At 40.1% G+C, this 22,503-nt stretch overlaps 1 protein-coding gene across 35 annotated transcripts in view; it reads left to right on the forward strand.

The window, feature by feature from the left end:
- The window catches only part of LOC143295270 (uncharacterized), a 35,963-nt gene extending 23,451 nt beyond the window's left edge, over positions 1-12,512 (forward strand). For 6 of the 35 annotated variants that reach the window (XM_076606860.1, XM_076606868.1, XM_076606861.1 and 3 more), the window contains 8 exons: positions 947-985; positions 2,235-2,270; positions 2,891-2,926; positions 3,918-3,953; positions 5,659-5,694; positions 7,130-7,309; positions 8,842-8,895; positions 10,614-12,512. In XM_076606860.1, the coding sequence (XP_076462975.1) occupies positions 947-985; positions 2,235-2,270; positions 2,891-2,926; positions 3,918-3,953; positions 5,659-5,694; positions 7,130-7,309; positions 8,842-8,895; positions 10,614-10,917 (721 nt within the window). In that variant the 3' untranslated portion in view covers positions 10,918-12,512. The remainder of the gene's footprint in view (positions 1-946; positions 986-2,234; positions 2,271-2,890; positions 2,927-3,917; positions 3,954-5,658; positions 5,695-7,129; positions 7,310-8,841; positions 8,896-10,613) is intronic. The other 29 variants (XM_076606865.1, XM_076606873.1, XM_076606866.1 and 26 more) reach the window with 17 other exon arrangements.
- The last annotated feature ends 9,991 nt before the right edge of the window (positions 12,513-22,503 follow it).

The raw sequence follows: 22,503 nt of genomic DNA on the forward strand, positions 1-22,503 counted from the left end.
GAGCTAGTTAATGACTTGATAATGACTGGATACTACATTTGGTCCCACAGCTGGATGAAGACTAGATAATTACTGGATACCATATTTGGTCTCAGAGCTAGATAATGACTTGATAATGAGTTGATACTATATTTGGTCCCTGAGCTGGATAATGACTAGATAACTACTGGATACCATATTAATTGGTCTCAGAGCTAGGTAATGACTAGACAATTACAGGATACCATATTTGGTCTCAGAGCTCGATGATAACTAGATAATTACTGGATGTCATACATATTTGGTCTGAGTATGTTTTTGGTTTTGTTTGTTTGTTTATTTTTGGTATGTATTTTTGACTCACTTGTGTAAACAAAGTGAGTCTATGTTTTAACCCAGTGTTCGGTTGTCTGTGTGTGTGTGTGTGTGTCCGTGTGTCTCTGTGTGTGTGTGTCTGTGGTAAATTTTAACATTGACATTTTCTCTGCAAATACTTTGTCAGTTGACACCAAATTTGGCATAAAAATAGGAAAAATTCAGATCTTTCCAGTCATCTTGTTTAAAACAATATTGCACCTCTGGGATGGGCACAAAAAAATTTTAAAAAAAGAAGCCTAATAATATGCAAACTGCATTTACTGTTATATTTATATTTTTTGTATTCTCTAAACTTGGCATTTTGACCTCTTATTCTGACACAACAACAAGAGGAGTCATTATTATAATTTTTTGTTCAAACAGGAACTTCTTTTGCTAAGCATGGAATTCTTATTTATTTTGCAAACGTTTTGGTGCAGATAGTAAAAAAAGGGAAGTTACTCTGTAATTAATGCTAGGGGACTTAATTTATCACAAGTGAGTCTTGAAGGCCTTGCCTCTCTTGTTTGTTTTGTTTTGTGCTTTTCTGGTATTGTTCTGACTTTGTAAAAAGAAAAAAACGGTTATTTTCCATCGTTGTTTTGTGTAGTGAACCAGCCCCTGCCTCAGGGTCCAAGAAGACTCGCAGGTACTCTGTTCCTCGTTATAGCTGTGTCAGTTTGGGAGAGAGAATGCGTTTCATATTGGTTCTGTATTGAATTAATCAGTGTGCTTTTGGTAGCTTCTGATATGGAAAGGCTTTTTTTTTTTCTTTTTCTTTTCTTTTTTTTTGTGTGTGTTTTTGTTTGCTTCAGTATGGTGATTGTTGTTGTTGTTGTAGTTAGTATGATAATATCATCAGTTTCTGGATAATGTGATAATACCATCATTTCTGCAGTATGAATGAATGAATGAATGGTTTATTCATGTAGGCCATAGACCCTCATGAAGGGGCAAAAACAACAACAACAAAACATAGTTTGCTGATAAATAGGCAGTGGAAACCAGACTGAAATGACCGTTTCCCTAAATCTGTAAGCCTCATACAAACAAAAACAGATATATTTTACGCATAACATCAGGGATTGTGCTTGACATCAGTAAACTCCATTTGAACAATTTGAACATCCTGGGTATTCAGTTTCTGCATTAACAACAAGGAATGAATATTGATTCCACTTAACATGATTCTGACTTTGCTAAGGTGTGGCATTGGAGTGAAATATTGGGATCACCTCGAATTCTGACTCAGAGTGAATGTGGGTGTTGTGTTTGTTATGCCCATATCATTACATTCACACACAAAAATGCTTTGAGCAGCTTCACAGATGCTTGATATTGTGTAGTTTTGAGGAGGGTGGGGTTTATTTTATGATTTATCAGTACTATATGGGATTATGCATACAAGAGGAAAGAAAAATAGTGAAAACACACACACGCATGCATTTGCGCCAACACGCACACTTACACACATAGGCTAAGTGTACATATTTGTACACAAATGTGGGCGTTAGCACACACAGACACACACATACTCATATACACATGCACACTTCATATTTGTTTGCATACATACACACTCATTCTTGGTATATATCTGTACACTCAGAAGCATCCATGCATGTGAACATTTTTAACTGCATTATACAATTGAATAAGTTGATCAAGTGTGTGAGGGAATGTTGTTTTTTTTGGTTTTTTTAAGCTGGGTGTTTTCATTGTGAATCATTCAGATGAAGCACACAGACGCAGACAGCTGTCCATCTTTTTTTTTTTTCAGACCAAGTTTGTTGTCACAGATAACTGAATGCCAAATACTTGTTGTCATCTGTTGTCTGTTGTTGATGTCAGTGAGGTTTACCTATGAGAGGTTTTGTTTTGTTTTTGTGTTTGTTCAGTGAGGCTGCCAGTGACAAGAAGTCGTCCCATAAGAGGTAATCCCTCTTGTCCACTCCACAGTGTTTGGGTGGCTTGCTAGTCCACTGCTGTCTTGTGAATGATTCATTTTCCCTGTTAACATTGTTTTGTGTTAATGTCAGATGTTGGTGGGTTTTTTTATGGTTGTTTTTGTTTGCTTGTTTTCATTTCTTTTCTTTTTTCATCATTTTTTGTGTAAACATCAAAAACCATTTCTCCATGACTTTGTTTTGCTTTGATATCAAAGACCGTTTTTACCCTGTTGTTTTCTTGTTGCTGTTGTTGTTTTTGTTTTGTTTTTGGGTTTTTTTTTCTTTTTGCCGCCTAATATTCTGTGTTCACGTTAAAGGCGATACTCCTGTGCCACATATCTCAACTTCCACACACACACACACACACACACACAGCCACAATCAGATTTGTCTGAAAGATATTTCATTGTTCATTGTACAGATGAACTCACAGGTGACACTGACACAGACAGTTGTCCAGCTTTAATGATAAGTTTTTTTATTTCTGACAGTTATCACAGACAGATTTGAATGTCAAATGCATATCTTCAGTCATCTGTTGTTTGTTGTTAATGTTTGCGGGGTTTGGTTGTGAGAGGTTTTGTTTTGTTTTTGTTTTTGTTCAGTGAGGCTGCCAGTGACAGGAAATCGTCCCGTAAGAGGTAATCCCCCTTGTCCACTTTACAGGTGGCTTGTTAGTCCACTGCTTTGCCACCATAGTCTCTCTCTTGTGGATGATTCTTTTTCCCTGTGGACATTGCTTTGTGTTCTTGTCAAGTGCTGGTTTTTGTTTGTTTTTGTTGTTCATGTTTTGTGTAAATGTCAAAAAACATTTCTTCTTCACATTGTTTTGCATTTATATCAAAAACCTTTTCTTTGTGACTTTTTTTGTGTTTATATCAAAGATCTTTTGTTTTCCTGGTTTTCTTTTCATTTTCGTTTTGCTGCCAAATATTCTGTGTTCATGTTAAGATGCTCATCTGCCAATACAGAGAGTCTGTGAGGGTCTGGATTCAAATGCCACACTCGTCCTTTCTCGAACGTTTGACTGAAGATCAAACTGAGTGTCTAGTCATTATGATAAGACGACAAACTGAGGTCCTGTGTGCAGCACGCACTTGGCTCACTGAAAAAGAACCTATGGCATTGAGAGTGTTGTCCTCTGGCAAAATTTTGTAGAAGAAATCCCACTCTGCTAGGTACACAAATATAATATGATAATATGCATGCACTCAAGGCCTGACTAACCGTGTTGGGTTATGCTGCTGGTCAGGTATCTGCCTAGCAGATGTGGTACAGCGAATATGGATTTGTCGGAACTCAGTGGTGCCTCTTTGAGAAACTGAAAACTGAAAATCTGTGTTCATGTGAAAGGCGATACTCCAGTGCCACATGTCGTGACTTTCACACACACACAGAGCCACATCCAGACTTCTCTGAAAGGTGTTTTCATTGTGTACAGATGAACCGCACAGGTGACACTGACACAGACAGTTGTCCAGTTTTAATGATCAGTTTTTATTTCAGATTGAGTTGTCACACTCACAGACAGCTTTGAATGTCAAATATTTATTGTTAGTCATCTGTTGTTTGTTGTTGATGTTTGTGGGGTTTGGATGTGAGAGGTTTTGTTTTGTTTTTGTTTTTGTTCAGTGAGGCTGCCAGTGACAAGAAATCGTCCCGTAAGAGGTAATTCCCCATGTCCACTTAACAGGTTTTGGGTGACTTGGCAGTCCACTGCTTTGCCACCATAGTCTCTGTCTTGTGACTGATTCTTTTTCCCTGTTGACATTGTTTTGTGTTCATGTCAAATGCCGTTTTTGACTCACTTGTGTAAACAAAGTGAGTCTGTGTTATAATCCAGTGTTCGGTTGTCTGTGTGTGTCTGTGTGTCCATGGTAAACTTTAACATTGCCATTTGGCTTAAAAATTGTTGGGAAAAAAATCTTCACAGTCATACCAATAATAGGTAGTAAGTCTCTCAAATTTAGCCGTATTTCCAAATCATTAACAGTTTATTTCATTCATGTTCGTTCCACATTCTGAAAACCGCTCTTACCTCTTTGCAGCTTCACGATTGTCTGATGAGAATACACCATGACCTTGTTTTTCTTGTTCGCAATTAAAAGCAAAGAAATACACATTCTGGACAGAACACATACAGTGACACTAACTACATTATTGATGTGTTTATTGCATATGAATATTCAAAAGTGGACACTGAATTAACTAGAATGAACAGAAAAGAAAATTTGAATCAAGTGTTTCACTGCCTTGTCCACATGGCACTGGTCAGTGCAGATCTTGACAAAGCATGTTGCAAAGCCTGATGCGATGGCAATGTCTCCTTTACCGCCGAATTAAAAGAATTTCTTTAATAATCATCGACGTGTTTACTGCATATGAATGTTTTAAAGTGGATACTGATACTGAATTAAACTAGAATGAACAGAAAAAAGAAATTGAATGGAAGGTGGTGTTGTTTCTCAGTGAGTGGAAAGACAAAGCTTGTCGATCACGGATCTCTGCAGATCTACAAAAATGGACATAATTGCAGTGTTTTTGAGGTGATGGGAACATCTCTTTTACTTTGGACTTGAAAGAAATTTTTTAAATGCCTGAGATATACCAGAATAACATGATTTAAACCACATTTCGACTTTGATTGCCGCTGTCTATTCATTCTGCTAAAAGAACATGCTCAAATAATAATTTTTGAACATCAATATTGAATCCATGTTAGCACGGTGGGTAAAACCACTCGTTCTCGATCCAAACTTGCGTGGTTTGAATCTGCATTGAAGCCTTTTTTTTGCGAAGCTGTATATAATTATAATAACGAATAGAGAACACAGTTCAAGAAACTAATTTTTGATTTTTTTAAAAAGTTTTTTTTCTTCTTTAAGTGTGTATCACAAGTAAGTCTTGAAGGCCTTGCCTTTCTTGTTTGTTTTGTTGTGTTGGTTTTTTTCCTTTTTTTTTTTTCCTTCGTGTTGTTTTGTGTAGATATCAAAACTTTTTCTTTTTAACTTGGTTTTGTATTGTTTTAAAAGACCTCATTTTTTTCTTGGTTTTCTTTTCATTTTCTTTTTGCTGCCTAATATTCTGTGTTCATGTGAAAGGCGATACTCCTGTGCTAAATGTCTCGGCTTTACACACACACACACACACACAGAGCCACAACCAGACTTATCTGAAGGATGTTTTCATTGTGGATTGTGCAGGTGACACTGAAACAGAGCTGTCCAGCTTTAATGTTTGGTTTTTATTTCTGATTGAGTTGTCACAGACAGCTTTGAATGTCAGATACTTATGGTCAGTCATCTGTTGTTTGTTGTTGATGTTTGTGGGGTTTGGTTGTGAGAGGTTTTGTTTTGTTTTTGTTTTTGTTCAGTGAGGCTGCCAGTGACAGGAAATCGTCCCGTAAGAGGTAATTCCCCTTGTCCACTTCACAGGTTTTGGGTGACTTGGCAGTTCACTGCCTTGCCACCGTAGTCTCTCTCTCTGTCTCTTTTTTTCCCTGTTCTGTGTTCATGTCAGAAGTTGTTATTTATTTATTTATTTGTTGTTTTGTGTTTATATCAGAAATCTTACCCGCCTGGTCTTTATTTTCTTTTTTTCCTGCCTAATCTGTGTTAATGTGTAGGCAGTACTTACTGGTTCTAACAACTGACAGGTATTCGGCACTGAAATGGCCCTTTTGTAGTCTGCTTGGCTTTCATCAACACAGTTTGATTTGAAGGGCAATACTCCTGTGTCACACATCTTGACTTCCCCATTCAACAGTGACAACCAAAGTTGTTCTGTTATAGTCAGTGTCATCACCATACCTTCAGAGATACACATCACATATTTAGTGTGTGTATATGTACATATATATACATATATATATATATATATATATATATATATATATATATATATATATATATATGACATGACTTTGTATAAGACTTTCTTCTTGTCTTGTAGAACTTGTCAAATCTCGGCACTCAGCTCTTTCAAGTCTGGCCTACCTCTTTCCAAAATACCCCCCATCCCTCCCCTCCGTCTGTCCGGTCTACAGTTTCTCTAGCTCTCTTCTTCCGTGTGTTTACAGTTTAATCTTTCATCCCTCTGGTTCATGGGTTATGTGTGTGTGTGTGTGTGAATGATTGGTGTGTAAGCACTTTGATTTCCTCTGCACATGTTACAGCATTACGTAAATAGTTTACCATCATTGATTATTACATAATGTATTGTCTTGCGATATGTTTGAACATTACATGAATAGTTTACCATCATCCATTATTAAATTATGTATTGTATTGCGATATTTTTTAACATTACATGAATAGTTTACCATGGCATCATTTGTTATGAAATCATGTATCGTGTTGCGATATGTTTGAACATTACATGAATAGTTTGCCATCATTAATTATTAGATTTTGTATTGTATTGTGATATGTTTGAAGTAAGATACCATTGAAAATAAGGTACTGTTCAAAAGGTAGCAGTTCATCAGCATCATTAGAATATTATGTATTGTATTGTGATACATTTGAAATAAAATACTGTTGAAAATAAGATACTGTTCAGAAGTTAACAGTTCATCAGCATCATTAAAATATTATGTATTGTATTGGGTTATGTTTGAAATGGAATAGTGTTGAAAATTAAAATACTCTTTGGAAGGTAACAGTTCATTAGCATCGTTAAAATATTATGTATTTTATTGTGATAAGTTTGAAATAAAACACTGTTCAAACCAAGGTGTGCTGTGCTGGAAAAGTTGCCAGAACAGCAGATGTTAGCGGATGTGTGCGATGCATCTTGACGCTTGTCCTGTGGCTTGACTCCCTGTCCTTGAATCTGTTGAGCAGGGATCGCTCAGACAGCCCCGCACCGGCGCGCCGGGGGAAGAGCGTGTCACGAAGCCCGGTGCGGAGCAGCCGCAGGCGCAGCGGTTCTCGCAGCCCGGTAAAATCCTCGCGGCGGAGAAGCGTTAGCCCCAGGAAGCGCCGCAGCAAGTCGAGAAGTCCTCGGCGGTCTCGCTCTCCAGCGTAAGGATTTTTTTTTTGTGTGTGTGTGTGGTGTGTGTTTGTGTGAGTGTGTGTGTGTGTGTGTGTTTTGTTGTGTATGTGTGTGTGGTTGTGTGTTGTTGTTGTTTGTGTGTTTGCTTTGGTGATTTTTGCTGTTTTTTTTATTTTAGTAAGTTGAGGACACAGGTCAGGAAAACAGAAAAAGACATGGAAAATGGAAGATATTTTTTCCATTCACTTGAAAGTCTGAGAAGATACGTTTTTATGCTATAAGTCAGTGAAAAGTCATGGAATTTGATGATAGTAATGAATACCATTTAATCTGATAACCAGTACTTTCTAAAGCATAATATGAGTTGACACCATTTTGTCTCAGGGTATGCTTTGACTTTAGAAGGTACTGTTTTGTAAGCAGCAACAAAATTTATAATGCAGTTACTTATGATTTAGAGGAGGGAAAATCAAACTTAAGTTTACTTGTATTAACAATTTTTCTTATTGAATGTTTACTTTATTATTTCACCATAAGATAAGAACTTTATTTTCTCGTTAAGAGAAATTACATCAGGTGCAGCAAAACAAACTTTGAGAATTACTCAACATAAAACATTAACCATGACTTAATTAAGAAGAAACAGTAACATATAAAACATCCATATAAAAAGTATTGTCTATATTCACTTTATCAAAATGTTGCAATTAATCATTATTGTAAACATTGAAATACACCAAGGTTAACATTACATGTATTATATTGCACATGAATTAAGATAAGAATGATTTTATCATCTCATAAAGAGAAATTACAGCAGGTGCGGTAGCGCACACAAATGCGTGCGCTCACACAAACGCGCGCACACGCTCGCTCTCTCTCTCTCTCTCTCTCTCTCTCTCTCACACACACACACACACACACACACACACACACACACACACAAAATAATAAAAATGCCTTAACTGAGCAGGAATAGCAAACATATGTATAAGTCTTTTCATAAAAAAACCACCAAACAAACAAACAAAAAACAAATGAAAAAAACAATTACAAAAAAGTCAGTACATTTGTTTTTTTCTTTTTCTTACCAGCATAGATTTTTTAAAAATCTGATTATTTGGCATTCATTTAATCTGGCTAAAAATGAGGACACTTTTATAATTTGCACTGCAGTAAAGAGGATGATAGAATCAATTTTCATGATGCCACTATCAGTGATGTTAGTAGTATGATCACTGTTTTCCAGTGTTTCTATCTGAGCTTTGTGAAATTTTAGTGATTGCATGAGTTGTAATTAGATCATCATGATAGGAATGGAGATAGTGTAAAATAGAATAGGATATTAAAGTTGATTTTCTGTTTAAAAAAAAAAGGGGGAATCTTTTCCAGTTTGCAGCATATGGAGGTTTATTTTGATAAGAAAAAAGAAAGAATGTTTTCTGTTTTATGATTTAAATACTTTGGTTATGAAGTATGTGTTGGTGATATATATATTGGTTATGTTAAAGTATGTGTTGGTGATATATATATATATACATATATATTTTTTCTCCCACAGCAAAAAGAAGAAGGCTCGCAGCCCTCGTCGATCTCGTAGCGGTTCTCGTCACAGGTCAGTGTCGATTGATGATATTTTTTCGCCAGCTCTGTACATATGTCTCAATGGCATCATTATTTGTTAATTTCCAGTTGAAAAACCACCGAGGCAACCATGTGTTTGTTCTGTATTGTTCATGTGTTCTGTGTGGCTTGTTCAGGATTAAAGAGGGTATGCCAGTCTTGAATAAAAGCTTATCTGTGTTTGCACAGCTCTTCAGTCTTTGCTGCTGTGTGCACATGTCAAGTGATCAGTATAAGGACAGGCCCGGCGCTTCCTTTTTTGAGGAAGTGTCTGGGTTTGTTCCAGTGTACCTTTTATTTACCTGTGTGCTAGCTGAATCATTAGCATAAGCAGCACTGACTTGTTGTGTACCTTGTGAATGGAGAGAGTTACCACTCTTTACTATTTGTTCATCATATGTACAAAGGTCTTGAGTATCTTTTGAGTACTTCAACTCTGTACAAAGATCTTGGTATTTGGGTACTTTCAGCTCTGCACAAAGGTCTTGATGCTGAGCAATTTCTGAGTACAATAGCTCTATGCAAAGGTCTGAGTGTTGAACATTTTCTGAGTACATAAGCTTTGTACAAAGGTCTCAGTGTTGAGCGCTATCTGAGCACAGCTTTAGCAAAAGAGGGAGATCTGAGACGAGGAAGTCAAGAGTGCAAGGGTTGCTTTTTGAACAGTTTGGAAGTCATTCCTCCTCATTTTGTTGGTTTGGTTTTAGTTTTAACAAAATGAGAGGAAGAGTATTACTCAAAAAGAGGAAGTGAAAAAAAAAAGGTGTGTGGTGATACCTTGGTCACATGCTTGTCAGTTTTTCATGTTTAGAACTTGATAACCGGAACTGGTCAGTCGTCACTGTCCTTGATGTCCATTGCCAAGGCAGAAAACCAGGATGTCTCAGTTGTGTCCACTGTTAATTTTGAAAGTTTTTTTTTTTTGTGATATAATATTATTTCTTCAGATTTTGGAAATCTGCGTAACTGGTATTCATGTGAAGGTTACATTATTACCGAGCAGCGTTATTTCTTCATGTTTGGGGACTTTGCATCTCTGTTCCTCCAACTGAAGGTTACAATATTACTACTGTTTGTCTGACTCTTTTACCCACTGCACCTGTAATGTCACCTGTTGGAAGAGCAAAATAAATGGGATCAGGACATCCGTCTGTCTCATGTGGTTTTATATCTGTACTTCTTTGCTTATATATGTAAATGTCTGTTAGTGGTGCAGCACATATACACTGATATTTTTGTTGGCGTTCCCCCCCCCCCCAAGCCCCCTCCACCATCATTACTCATGAGCTGCAGCTCTTATGTTCATTTGTGTAGATCTACAAGCGGGCTTTTTTGTGTCCAACCATTCTTACCCTGCCATTTTAGCAGCCATACCATGTTTTCAGGGGCGTGCATGCTGAGTATGGTCATATTGCCATAGCGCACGAAACACTGATGTGGATAACAGTATCTTTAATGTGCATTGTTTGATGTTACGCATGTGTGCATGCATGACTGGGACCTATGATTGAAAGTCCGGTGCTGTAACGGCTCCGCTGTTGCACCCATCATTAACACCGCTTTGTCTCTGAACAATTTTCAGCACTTTATGAATGTGAATGATAATTATAATATAATGATTATATATCATTTTCATATATATTGATATATACATATTAATATTATTTTTATTAACATTAAGTATTATCATTATTGTTAACTAACCTTCAGGTCCAAGAAAGACAAGAAGAAGGAGCGCAGCAGGAGCCGGGAGCGCAAAGAGAAGGAGAAGAAGAAGAAGAGCAAGGACAAGGACAAGGAGAGGGAGAGGGAGAAGAAGGAGGACAAGGAGAAGTCGTCATCTTCGTCATCCAGTAAGGTGGCTCCTCGCAACTACGATGAGGAGGAGAAAGGCTTCAACAGTGCCGCCAGCGACCATGAGGAGGAGATGAGGTCGCCAGGTGGGGACGTGGAGGAAGACCAACGGTCCAACGAAGGGGACAGGCAGCTGGTCGACATGGACACCAGTGACTAGAGTTGAACTGTCCTCTCTCTAGGAGGAGGGGCCCCTGAACATGAATATCTTAATGAGTTTAGAGAGAGGGAAGGGGACAGGCAGCTGGTCGACATGTCCACCAGTGACTAGAGTTGTACTGTCATTTTCTAGGAGGAGGAGGAGGGGCCCCTGAACATGAATATCTTAATGAGTTTAGAGAGAGGGAAGGGGACAGGCAGCTGGTCGACATGTCCATCAGTGACTAGAGTTATACTGTCATTTTCTAGGAGGAGGAGGGGCCCCTGAACATGAATATCTTAATGAGTGTAGAGAGAGAGAAGGGGACAGGCAGCTGGTTGACAAGGACACCAGTGACTGAGCTGTACTGTCATTTCTAGGAGGAGGAGGGAGCCCCAGAACATGAATATCTTAATGAGTGTAGATAGAGAGAAGGGGACAGGCAGCTGGTTGACAAGGACACCAGCGACTGAGCTGTACTGTCATTTTTAGGAGGAGGAGGGAGCCCCTGAACATGAATATCAATGAGTGGAGAGAGAGAAGGGGACAGAGAGCTAGTTGACATGTGCACCAGTGACAAAAGTTGTACTGTCCTTTCTGTAGGAGGAGGGGGCCCCTGAACATGAATATCTTAATGAGTGTGTGGAGAGAAGGGGACAGACAGCTGGTTGACATGTCCACCAGTGACTACAGTTGTACTGTCCTTTCTAGGAGGAGGAGGGGCCCCAGAACATGAATATCTTAATGAGTATGGAGAGGGTGAAGGGGACAGGCAGCTGGTCGACATGTCCACCAGTGACTGTGAATTATTCCTAGCAGGAGGTCCCTGAACATGAATATCCTAATTAGTGTGGAGGATGTTTGGGGACTGGCAGCTAGTTCAGTAGTTGACATGATAAAATGACCATTTCTAGGAGGAGGCCCCTGAACATGAATATCTTATGTTTGGAGGATCAGTGTGTTCAGCAGCACACTACACTCATAATAGTAATTCCATTGAAAAAAAATTCTTTTTTAAAATCACTTGTTAGGAACAGACTACAGAAAGAAACATACTCACTGACTTTATGGTGTTGTAAATTTCTATTAAAAAAAAAAAAAGAAAAAAAGTTTTATTTATTTATTTTTTTTAGTTTTAAATGTTTTGCTGTTCACAATTCACTCTGCAGTAAATTGAATTATATGTTACTGGTTTTGTGAACTGAAAAGGCAAAGAAAACAAAAAGAAGCTGTTCTGAGTTGAAGAAAATAATGTTAAATCATACTTATGACTGTCTGGTACTTGGTCTTATTCTTGGAATTTAGAGGGATCTGGTTTTGCTTGTGAATAGCCACATACTAATCTTTTCTTATATTTTAACTCATTTATTCTTTAGTCATTGGAAGTTTTGAAATACAGTTACATTTCCAGCTTAATCAGAGAGATTACTTATCACTCAGATATGTTTAATGGCCAAGATTGCTTCTTTGGACTTCATTGAGAATTCATGTTCCGGGAATATAGCAGATTGCTTTCTTTTATATGTTACCTTAAAGTAAACCTTGATTTTTATGTGTTGTTTGGTAGAGATATGATTAGTAGATAATTCTTGATGAAATAAAGAACGTGAATTATTTGTCATGTGGGGTTATGTTTCTGGTCTGTGTGTTTACATACAAAATCTTTTTGTGTGTATATTCGAAGATCAAGAAGAAAATGGCTTTGTTCTTGTGCTGGTCTGAAGCTGATAAGAATTTGTAATTTACTCCCTATCTCGGGGTCACTGTCCCTCCTTTGTACTGTGATATGATGGGTGAATATTTTCAATTTTGGCAATTATTCCTCTTTTTTGAATTGACAGCCACCTACAATCTGTTGAAGATTCTGCTAACATTACAAATGTGCTGACTCTTTCTGAAAGACTGGTAAATCAAGGATGCCCAGATGATCTGAAATGAGGGAAGGTTGGGAGGAGAATGTAATGCCAAGTGAGGGTTTGAGCTGGAGAGGGTGGAGATTGAGATCTGGGACTTGAAATATCTCCATCGAGACAGTGACACTGCCTCGTAATAATGATGATGATGATGATAGTAGTGATGATGATGATGATAGTAATGGGTATTCATAATGTGCTGTATCTCCTTTGCACAGGGGCCTAACATTCAACATGAATATGAACAAAAATGTCTGAAAATTTGATAACTCTGGGCGCTATAATCAAAACCTAAAGCAAAACAAATGGAAATGTCAGTGACAAAGCACACATACATATCCACACACGCACACTGACACACACTCCAACACTTCCTCCGCTGGCCTATAGCTTGAGGGAAGGACTGATAACAACAGCTGGACCTGCAAAGGTGAGTGTGGCAGACAGGTAGATCTGATTGGTGGGCTGTCTAAGCTATAAGCACTTTACAAATTCAGGGTCATTCGCACAACAGGCTGCCTACCTGGGTAGATCCGACTGATGGCTTCTACTGGGCGCTCATCCTTCGTTTCCTGTGTCATTTAATCAGATTTCAGGCACACACACATACACTCACAGACATGTAACATTTTACGTGTATGACTGTTTTGTTTATTTACCCCGCCATGTAGGCAGCCATATTCCGTCTTGGGGGTGTGCATGCTGGGTATGTTCTAGTTCCATAACCCACCAAACCCAGACATGGATTACAGGATCTTTAACATGCGTATTTGATCTGAGTTGGTATACACACAAAAGGGGTTCAGACACTAGCAGGTCTGCACGTATATTGACCAGGGAGATTGGAAAAGTCTCCACCCTTTTCCCACCAGGTGCAGTTACCTAGATTCGAACCCAGGACCTAGAGATTGAAAGTCCAACGCTTTAACCACTCAGCTAGTGCGCCCGTGTCAAGTCTTCGTATCTGAGGGCATGCACCAGCTGGGGACGGTCACCACGCTACTGAGTTGGTGGAGTGAGCCTGTCCCCACTCAGGTCCTGGTGAGGTGAACAGATCCGCATTACTTGTGGAGTGTTGGCCTGGTAGAGATGCGTCCGGCCAGGAAGCAAGAGAATATGAGTGCACTGGTTCGAATCCCACAGTCGCCAGTATTTTTTCCCCCTCCACTAGATCTTGAGCGATGGTCTGGACGCTAGTCATTTGGATGATTAACTGAGGTCCCGTGTGCAGCATGCATTTAGCGCATGTAAAAGAACCCACAGCAACAAAAGAGTTGCCCCTGGCAAAATTATGTAGAAAATCCAATTTGATAGGAAAACAAATAAGATTGCAGGCAGAAAAAAATGCAAAACAAGAGAGGCAAGGCCTTCAAGACTCACTTGTGATACACTTAAAAAAAAAATCCAAAAAATCCAAGCTTTTTATGTATTGAGTAGAATTTCAAAATGTAATGTTTACGATGAGAAAGATCAGTTTAAAGCAAATTAAGTCCCCTAGCATTAATTACAGAGTAATTTCCCTTTACCATCTGCACCAAAACGTTTGCAAAATAAATAAAACTTCCATGCTTAGCAAAAGAAGTTCCTGATTGAACAAAAAAATGATAACAATGACTGCTCTTGTTGTTGGGTCAGAATATCAGATCAAAGTTCCAAGTTTAGAGAATACAAAAAATATAAATATAACAGTAAATGCACTTTGCATATAATTAGGCTTCATTTTTTATTTTTTTGTGCCCTTCCAGAGGTGCAATATTGTTTTAAACAAGATGACTGGAAAGAACTGAATTTTTCCTATTTTTATACCTAATTTGGTGTCAACTGACAAAGTAGTTGCAGAGAAAATGTCAATGTTAAAGTTTACCACGGACACACACACACACACACACACACACAGACAACCGAACACCGGCTTAAAACATAGACTCACTTTGTTTATACAAGTGAGTCAAAAATGGGTAGTGCTCTCTGTGTGGTGACGCGTTCTCCCTTGGGAGAGCAGCCCGAATTCCACATAGAGAAATTTGTTGTGATGGAAAAGAGTAATATAATGGAATACTTTGTGAAATGACATCAACCATCTCTTTCCTATTTAGTTTGATCTTTGTTGCTCGGAGCCCAGCTGACCACTACATTGGGCCATGTTAGAGCTGAAAACTATAAATATCGATCCTGTTGGACCTGGAATAAAGATCGTTATAAAAAAAAAAAGAAAAAAAACAGCAAAAAAAACAAACAATTAGGCACAAGTACAGTCACATGCATGCATATAAGCCTGTGACATGCCTCTGACGTTCAGGATTCCATCAAAATTTCGCCAGAGGATAGAAGAAAAACGAACTTTAACACAAACATGATTATACACAATATAAAAAGAATGTAATAACAGGCATGTCTCAGGTGCAAAAAAGTAAGAAAGCTCATTTATTAGAATTTTAAAAAGCCCAAAAAGGACTAAATTAAAAAATGGTTTTTGTTTTGTTGAGAAGATTGTATTTCTATAAAGTTTTGTTTGTTGGGTTTTTTTGTTATGTGGTGTGTAAATATTTGTTGTTGTTTTTTCCCCCTTTTTAACTTTTTTTTATTCACTGGAGTAGTGTGTACAATAGATTTTCATTTTTTAAGGTAGGATGAAAACGGGCCATTTTCCTAATTCCTTTTCCATTAAAAAAAAAAAAAAAAAAAAAAACGATTTCGATTTCTCTAGCTGTCTCAGTCACTATGCAGTATGCATGTCCCATAACTACCCACCATCTATCCTTGCACAAAAAAAACATACGTTTGCATATGCACGCACAAATATTCAGACAGACACATATCTACCACAGATTTCCATCGTGTAGGCAATTTCTTTTCGTTAATGTCACAACACCACGTGAAATTGAAAAATTCCACTCCCATGCAAACAGAAAGCCACGTGATAGATCAAGCCCATTGGTAACATGAAGAAAAAGCTGATGAAGTTCGCAATGTCATGCCTTCTGAAAAAAAAAATCTTATCTGCACAAACAAATGGTTGTTTTCAGAGGCAAAATTGCACCTCATCTGACAACTCTTGTCAGTTAAGAGGTCCTGAATAACCTCCCCACAGTCTTCATTTGGTCTCCTCTCATGTCCTGGGCAAACCCTTTTCCATAACCTATGTAATAAAACTAGGGCCTACCTCTGCCTGCCTAGAGGCCTGAAATAGTGTGGTGGCCCCTACTCCCTTCGCCCTCCCCCCCTCCCCCTGATAGGCTAGCACTGACTGCATTCCCTACACAGCAGCAAATCGGAACCCCCCAAATTATTATGCCAGAGTCTTCAACTACTTGAAGGCGGGCAGTTATCCAAGAAGAAGACGAATAACCGTAATGATGATGATGATGTGCTTTTCTATAGCACTGTTCACTCACAAAGAGGCTCATGGCGCTTCACAAATTAGATATAACAAGAAAGAAACAACAATACTCAAGAAATGACAAATACTTGTGGCGCCTCACAAATTACATGGTACAAAAGATATGCAACAATCAAGTAAAAGAATCAACAATGAAAAGACAGTCACTATCCTCAATCATGAACAACACACACACGCGCGCGCGCGCACGCACTCACGCACGCACACCACAGATTGAAAGGAATCAAGTGTGATCCATCAATGATGTCAGAGGTGAAGATAGACAAACCTAACACGCTTAATCAAGCCTTGAGTGCCGTCACATTTATATTTGTGTGCACCTATCAGAGCGGATTTCTTCCTTAGAATTTAGCCAGAGGACTACACTTTAGTTGGCATGAGTTCTGCGCCAAGTGCGTGCTGCACACGGGACCTCCGTTTATTGTCTCATCCGAATGACTAGACGCTTGAATTGATTTTCCAGTAAAACTTGGGAGAAAGGGTGAGAGCGGGATTCGAACCCAGACCCTCACGGGCACTGTATTGGCAGACAAGCGTCTTATCCATTCTGTCACCTCAGTTGGAGACTTGAGGACGAAAATTCAGTTCAGTTCAATAACTCTGGGAAGCGTCACAGCGTTCGGGCAAAACCATATACGCTACACCACATCTGCTAAGCAGATGCCTGACAAGCCAACGCATTTAGTCAGGCCTTGAAGGGGAAAAAAAAAGAATAAATAAACTAGAATGAATAAGTAAATAATTCTAGAAATATAATGAATTAAAATAAGCAAGCAGAAGAAAGAGAAACACCCGTAGGTGCTGGGGAGGACTCTGAGAAGCACTGTCTCCACCAGCCCTTGGAACAATCCTGCACCACCCTTGAAGGTTTGCGCTGTGTTCCAGTCCAGATGCCCCTTATGTCATTGCCGGTACCTCCATACCACTTCAATTAATTATGGCTGTTCTGTCGACCGTCCACCAGTCGTGATGGTTGAAATTCTGGCCCGACTGATCTTCGCCAGCCTCAACACACCAGGTCAGCCCCTGATATGCATTCTGAGGAAAATGGCAAGTTGTAGTGTTCATGCACGCACGCACGCACACACACACACACACACACACACAACACACACACACACAGAAGCAAATCATTATTTCAGAACTGACAGCTGGATAAGGGCTCCTCTAGGGGCAATTCAAACGCTACAAGGACTGATACACCCAGCCCCCAACGCCCTCCCCCCCAACCCCCTCACCCCCTCACCCCCCGGCCTTCCCCCCCCCAAAACGAAACATTGTTAACAAGCTTGTGGCGTTGCAGTGGTGGGCCGCCGAGGAACCCGGACGGAGAAGTGCACAGAGAGCGGCAGTACATCAGGGAATCAGGACACTTGGAGACCCGGCGTCGCCAGGGGCTGATCAGCAAACGACGAAAGGGCCGGAAGTTGAGCGCCATCAACCCTGCCGCGGTAATTGTGGGCTGCCCCACGGCCTTGTAAATTTGTAGAACGGACCGAACGAACGGGCCGCGCAGTTGACTCAGTGAGGCCAAGCGGCCGCCATGTCAGTGCTCCCGTGCCGCGCTCCGCGCTGACAGTCGTGCAGTGCGCGCGCGCGCGCGCGTGTGTATGTGAAAAAAAAAAGAAAAAGAAAAAAAAAAGTCTACAACTCCGACGGGCACAATAGCCGAGTGGTTAAAGCATTGGACTTTCAATCTGAGGATCTCGGGTTCGAATCTCGGTGACTGCGCCTGTTGAGTAAAGAGGGTGGAGATTTTTCCGATCTCCCAGGTCAACATTATGCAGATCTGCTAAGTGCCTGAACCCCCTTCGTGTGCTTTCTCAAGCAGAAGATCAAATACACACGTTAAAGATCTTGTAATCCGTGTCAGCGGTCGGTGGATTATGAAAACAAGAACATACCCAGCATGCACACCCCCGAAAGCGGAGTATGGCTGCCTAGCCTACATGGCAGGGTAAAAACAGTCATACACGTAAAAGTCCGCTCGTGCACATACGAGTGAACATGGGAGTTACAGCTCACGAACGCAGAAGGAGAAGAAGTCTACAATTCCACTGTCCCAACAGAAGATGCAAACAAGAGAAAGAAAACACGAGCTTACAAAGGAAAGGAATAAACATAGTCAACCGTTTTTCCCCATCCATCTTTCTGTCAGAAAGAAAAGGGAACTAAAAGCGAGAGAGAGAGAGAGAGAGAGAGAGAGAGAGAGATCTTATTTCAAGACCGTAGAGAAATAAGCATAATGTGGTTGTTGCTTCAGTTTCAGTTTCAGTAGCTCAAGGAGGCGTCACTGCGTTCGGACAAATCCATATACGCTACACCACATCTGCCAAGCAGATGACTGACCAGCAGCGTAACCCAACGAAATGTGATTGTTGCGCACTGGGCAAATGAAAATGAAAAAAATGAAAGCAAAAAACAAAAAAACAAAAACAAAAACAAACAAACAACAACAACAAAAAACCCCAAAAAACAGGAGACAGAGAGAGAGAGAGAGAGAGAGACAGAGACACACACACACACACACACACACACACACACACAGAGAGAGGGGGGGGGGGGGTGGAGCGGAGAGACAGAGATAGACAGATAGAGAGAACGAACAAACGAACGAACTGCTTTGTTCAAATAAAGGCCAAAGCCCCTTTCTGAAGGGATGTGACATAAGTACAGATACTGGAATTATAACTGATACCACAGTTATATCATAAACATATACATCAACAGAAGAAAAGATTATGATGTCATGATATTCAGTCTTTTCAAAGATTTGTAAATATAAATAGCGAGTCCATAGAGAGTAAACTCAACTCATTTCAGGACGACAACAACACGTTTAATCTAAAACTACAAGGATTATTTTAATACCTAGGTTCAATTAATTTCGATCTAAGGTTGAAAAAAAAAGAAAAAAGAAAAAAAAAAGGTAGGACACGTTGACAAAAAAATGGATCTAGTCTTCTCTGTCTGTGTTTCATAAACGACATCTTAGTTTTACATGAGAGAGAGAGAGAGAGAGAGAGAGAGAGAGAGAGAGAGAGAAGGATGAATCAGTGCGCATAGGCGGGAGACAGAGGTGAAGAGGTGAAGACCAGGTCATCAATTAAGTGTGAACGCCAGTGATCAATACAGTTACGGACTAAGTACTGACCAAGAGGAGGGTGGGCAGTAAACTTGTTGGCCTTGATGTGAAGACATCGACACTGACATCGACACTGACAGGACCAAAAGGGTGGCGGGCAGTAAACTGGCATTGAAGACATCGACAATGTAATGGCAGCACTGACACATCTCACACTTTTCGCTGCCCCCACGACTAGACCCTCCAGTATCCTCAACCGATCGTCTGTCAGCCACTGAACTGAGGCAGTCTTCCAATCCATACACGTTCCTCCCACCGGTGGTGCAGTGTCATCACCTCTGCTCGCCACAGCGTTGTGTATGGGGGTACCATGTTATAGGCCAATCGATTGAAAAGGTTATTGTGTGTGTGTGTGTGTGTGTGTGTGTGTGTGTGTGTGTGTGTGTGTAGGGGTGTGTGTGTGTGTGGATATATATATATATATATATATATATATATATATATGGCTGGTTGGTCATTAATTCAATGTCTGTTCACTACAGTTATTTAAGACGAAAAAACAACAACAAACAAACAAAAAAAACAACAAAAAAACCCAGTGTGCGCAGTGTATGCGTTTATGTATACAATTACAAAAATGACAAGAAATCGAAATTTGAAACCGAGAAGGAAAGTCGGGGAATGGAAACAATACTAAGGAAAACCATCTTTTGTCTGCATTTAGGCCTAACTTTCTCAAATCAAGCCAGACTGATTCGAGAGAGAGAGAGAGAGAGAGAGAGAGAGAGAGAGAGAGAGATTGGTGATGCATATGATGGACATTTTTAACTCACTCAGTACGGCCAGTCCTCTCTTCTCCTCTACACAGACCCCTCAGATGTCCTGTGGGTGTCTGAATGACCCAACCTTTAGCTTCCGTCGTCAGAATTGTGGTATTCTTTGTCAACATTCACGTCTTCAGTATAAGAGCCTTCCGCTTGCAATATTTTGATGATGGTAATTGGGGTGAAACGCTGTTAACGTCGTCTCTTTCGCCGTTCGTATGGAGAGAGTTAATAGATGAAAAACAGTTCTCATGTTGTGATTGTTTTTTTTGTTTTTTTTTTCGAACCGGGACCTTTTGACCTTGACGACATCTGATGATCAGATGGCAAAAAAGAAAAAAAAAGAAAAAAGGAAACAAACAAAGAAAAAATCCCCGGCTTATCATACAAACATTTTACATTCTTGACTGAAGATCACCATGGTTACAGATTTAGGAGTTTGCCCCCCCCACCCCTTCCCCCGCGGCCTTCGCCTCGCTTTTTGGAATGCTTTCTTGTTGTGTTTCAACATACTACTTGACATATTTATTTTTGGGCATCCGCTATCATCATCATGTCTGTGTCCACTGGTTGAAAACTGTCAGTTCAGTTCAAACGTAATCCTGACAGGTGGTCTATAAATCAGTAGAGACGATCTTTTGAGTGTTGATTAATAAAACAGGACGAGGTCTATGTAACAACAACAAATATCACACAGGCCTACTGACTGATATATAAAAGTTACTGATATTGTTTTGGAAAACATAACAAATCAGTGTCTGCTGTTCCTTGTGGATATTAAAAAAAAAAAAAAAAAAAAAAAAAATTTTTTTTTCTTCAAATGACGAACTCAGTTGTTGACTGAGCCCACCCGCCCCCTCTGGACTCGTCCGGGTAGACCGCCCCACCGACCCTCCCTGGCTTTTTTTGTTTTCTTGTTACCTGCCTATCTGCTTAGCAGATGTGGTGTAGCGTATATGCATTGTCCGAATGCTGTGACGCCTCCTTGAGGAACCGAACCGAACTGAAGAAACTGATTGCCCTGTTATTCCAAATGCAAGCTTCGAAGAACAATCATCATCCGAAACGTAGCCTTCTTCATTCAGCAAAATGTGTCAACGTTCCTCTCTCTCTCTCTCTCTCTCTCTCTCTCTCTTGTGCTGCAGATAACGTAAATTTACACAGTCGACCAAACGCTCCCATTGAGTTCTTTATCTCTCTCTCTCTCTCTCACACACACACACACACACACGCACAAACACACACACACACGCGCGCGCGCGCACACACACACGCACGCACAGACACACACACACTAATAAAGAAAAATTAAAAATGAAAATAAAATACCGCAAACACAAAATATCTCTTTGAGGCCCATGGCTGCTTTTCTGATAACGATGACGCAAATCTAGAGTGCGAAGGCACGACACCTATGTGTGTTACACAACAGGCCTTATATATTTGTATTCAGGACAGTAGGTACACGTTCCACGCACGTGCCAAAACAAAACACACACACACACACACACACACACCCAGCCTTCCAAACAGCAGCGTCATTTTTTCCAGCAACAGCAGATTAAGAGGATTAAACTGCAGTGGATTATCGCGGGCAAGGATTTTAGTAATCGGCACCTCGGCGAGTCAACCGAGCGAGCGGATCTCGCCGGGGATTTGTCCTGGAACACAGTGAGAACGGTAGGAAGAGGACTTGAGCGGTGTGTAAACTGTTATGTGACCGTCACTATCTCGCCACCACTTAATGGTCAGACCAACCAAAACCCCTCAGTGCAGAAGAGGGTAAAAAAAAAAAAAATAAATAAAAAACCCTGCCGAAAAGTCAAAACGGAGTGGAAGAAGCATTTTTCTGGTCTGGGGAGTATTTTCCGTCTTCTTGTTGTTACAGACGATGCCACGTTTGCAATGGGGGAAACGTTCTCAAGAAGAGCGGCGTGTAAGCAGTTTGTGAGTCACTCATGAGCGCCACTTTACGACGCATGTGGACAGAAAATCTTTTCAGTTAAGAGGATTCAGAAAACCGTGTTGGGAAAGTAAAACGGCGTGTAAGCATTATTGGGCCGCTGGTGTAAAATGACACCAGTGCAGAATGTTTCCCGTTTACAAGGGTAGTGAAAAGGAACTGCAACAGTAGGAAGCAGTTGACGCCTGTTTTCTGGTTTACTGTTTGACTGATTGTGTGTCAGTTTTGCAGAGGAAAAGAAAGTGCTGTGGATACTAGACTGTGTAACGTTCATGACAGGGGAACACAATAAAGTCTGGCTGTTACTGGCTCCACTGCTGGGTGAAGGAAATATAATAATTGACACCCGCGATACGAACCACCTCGTCATCGCCTGGTGTTGACTACAGATTGAAAGGTAATCAATAAACTGGTGTATTATG

Source organism: Babylonia areolata, chromosome 20 (assembly GCF_041734735.1).
Source record: "Babylonia areolata isolate BAREFJ2019XMU chromosome 20, ASM4173473v1, whole genome shotgun sequence".
Lineage (NCBI taxonomy): Eukaryota > Metazoa > Mollusca > Gastropoda > Neogastropoda > Buccinidae > Babylonia > Babylonia areolata.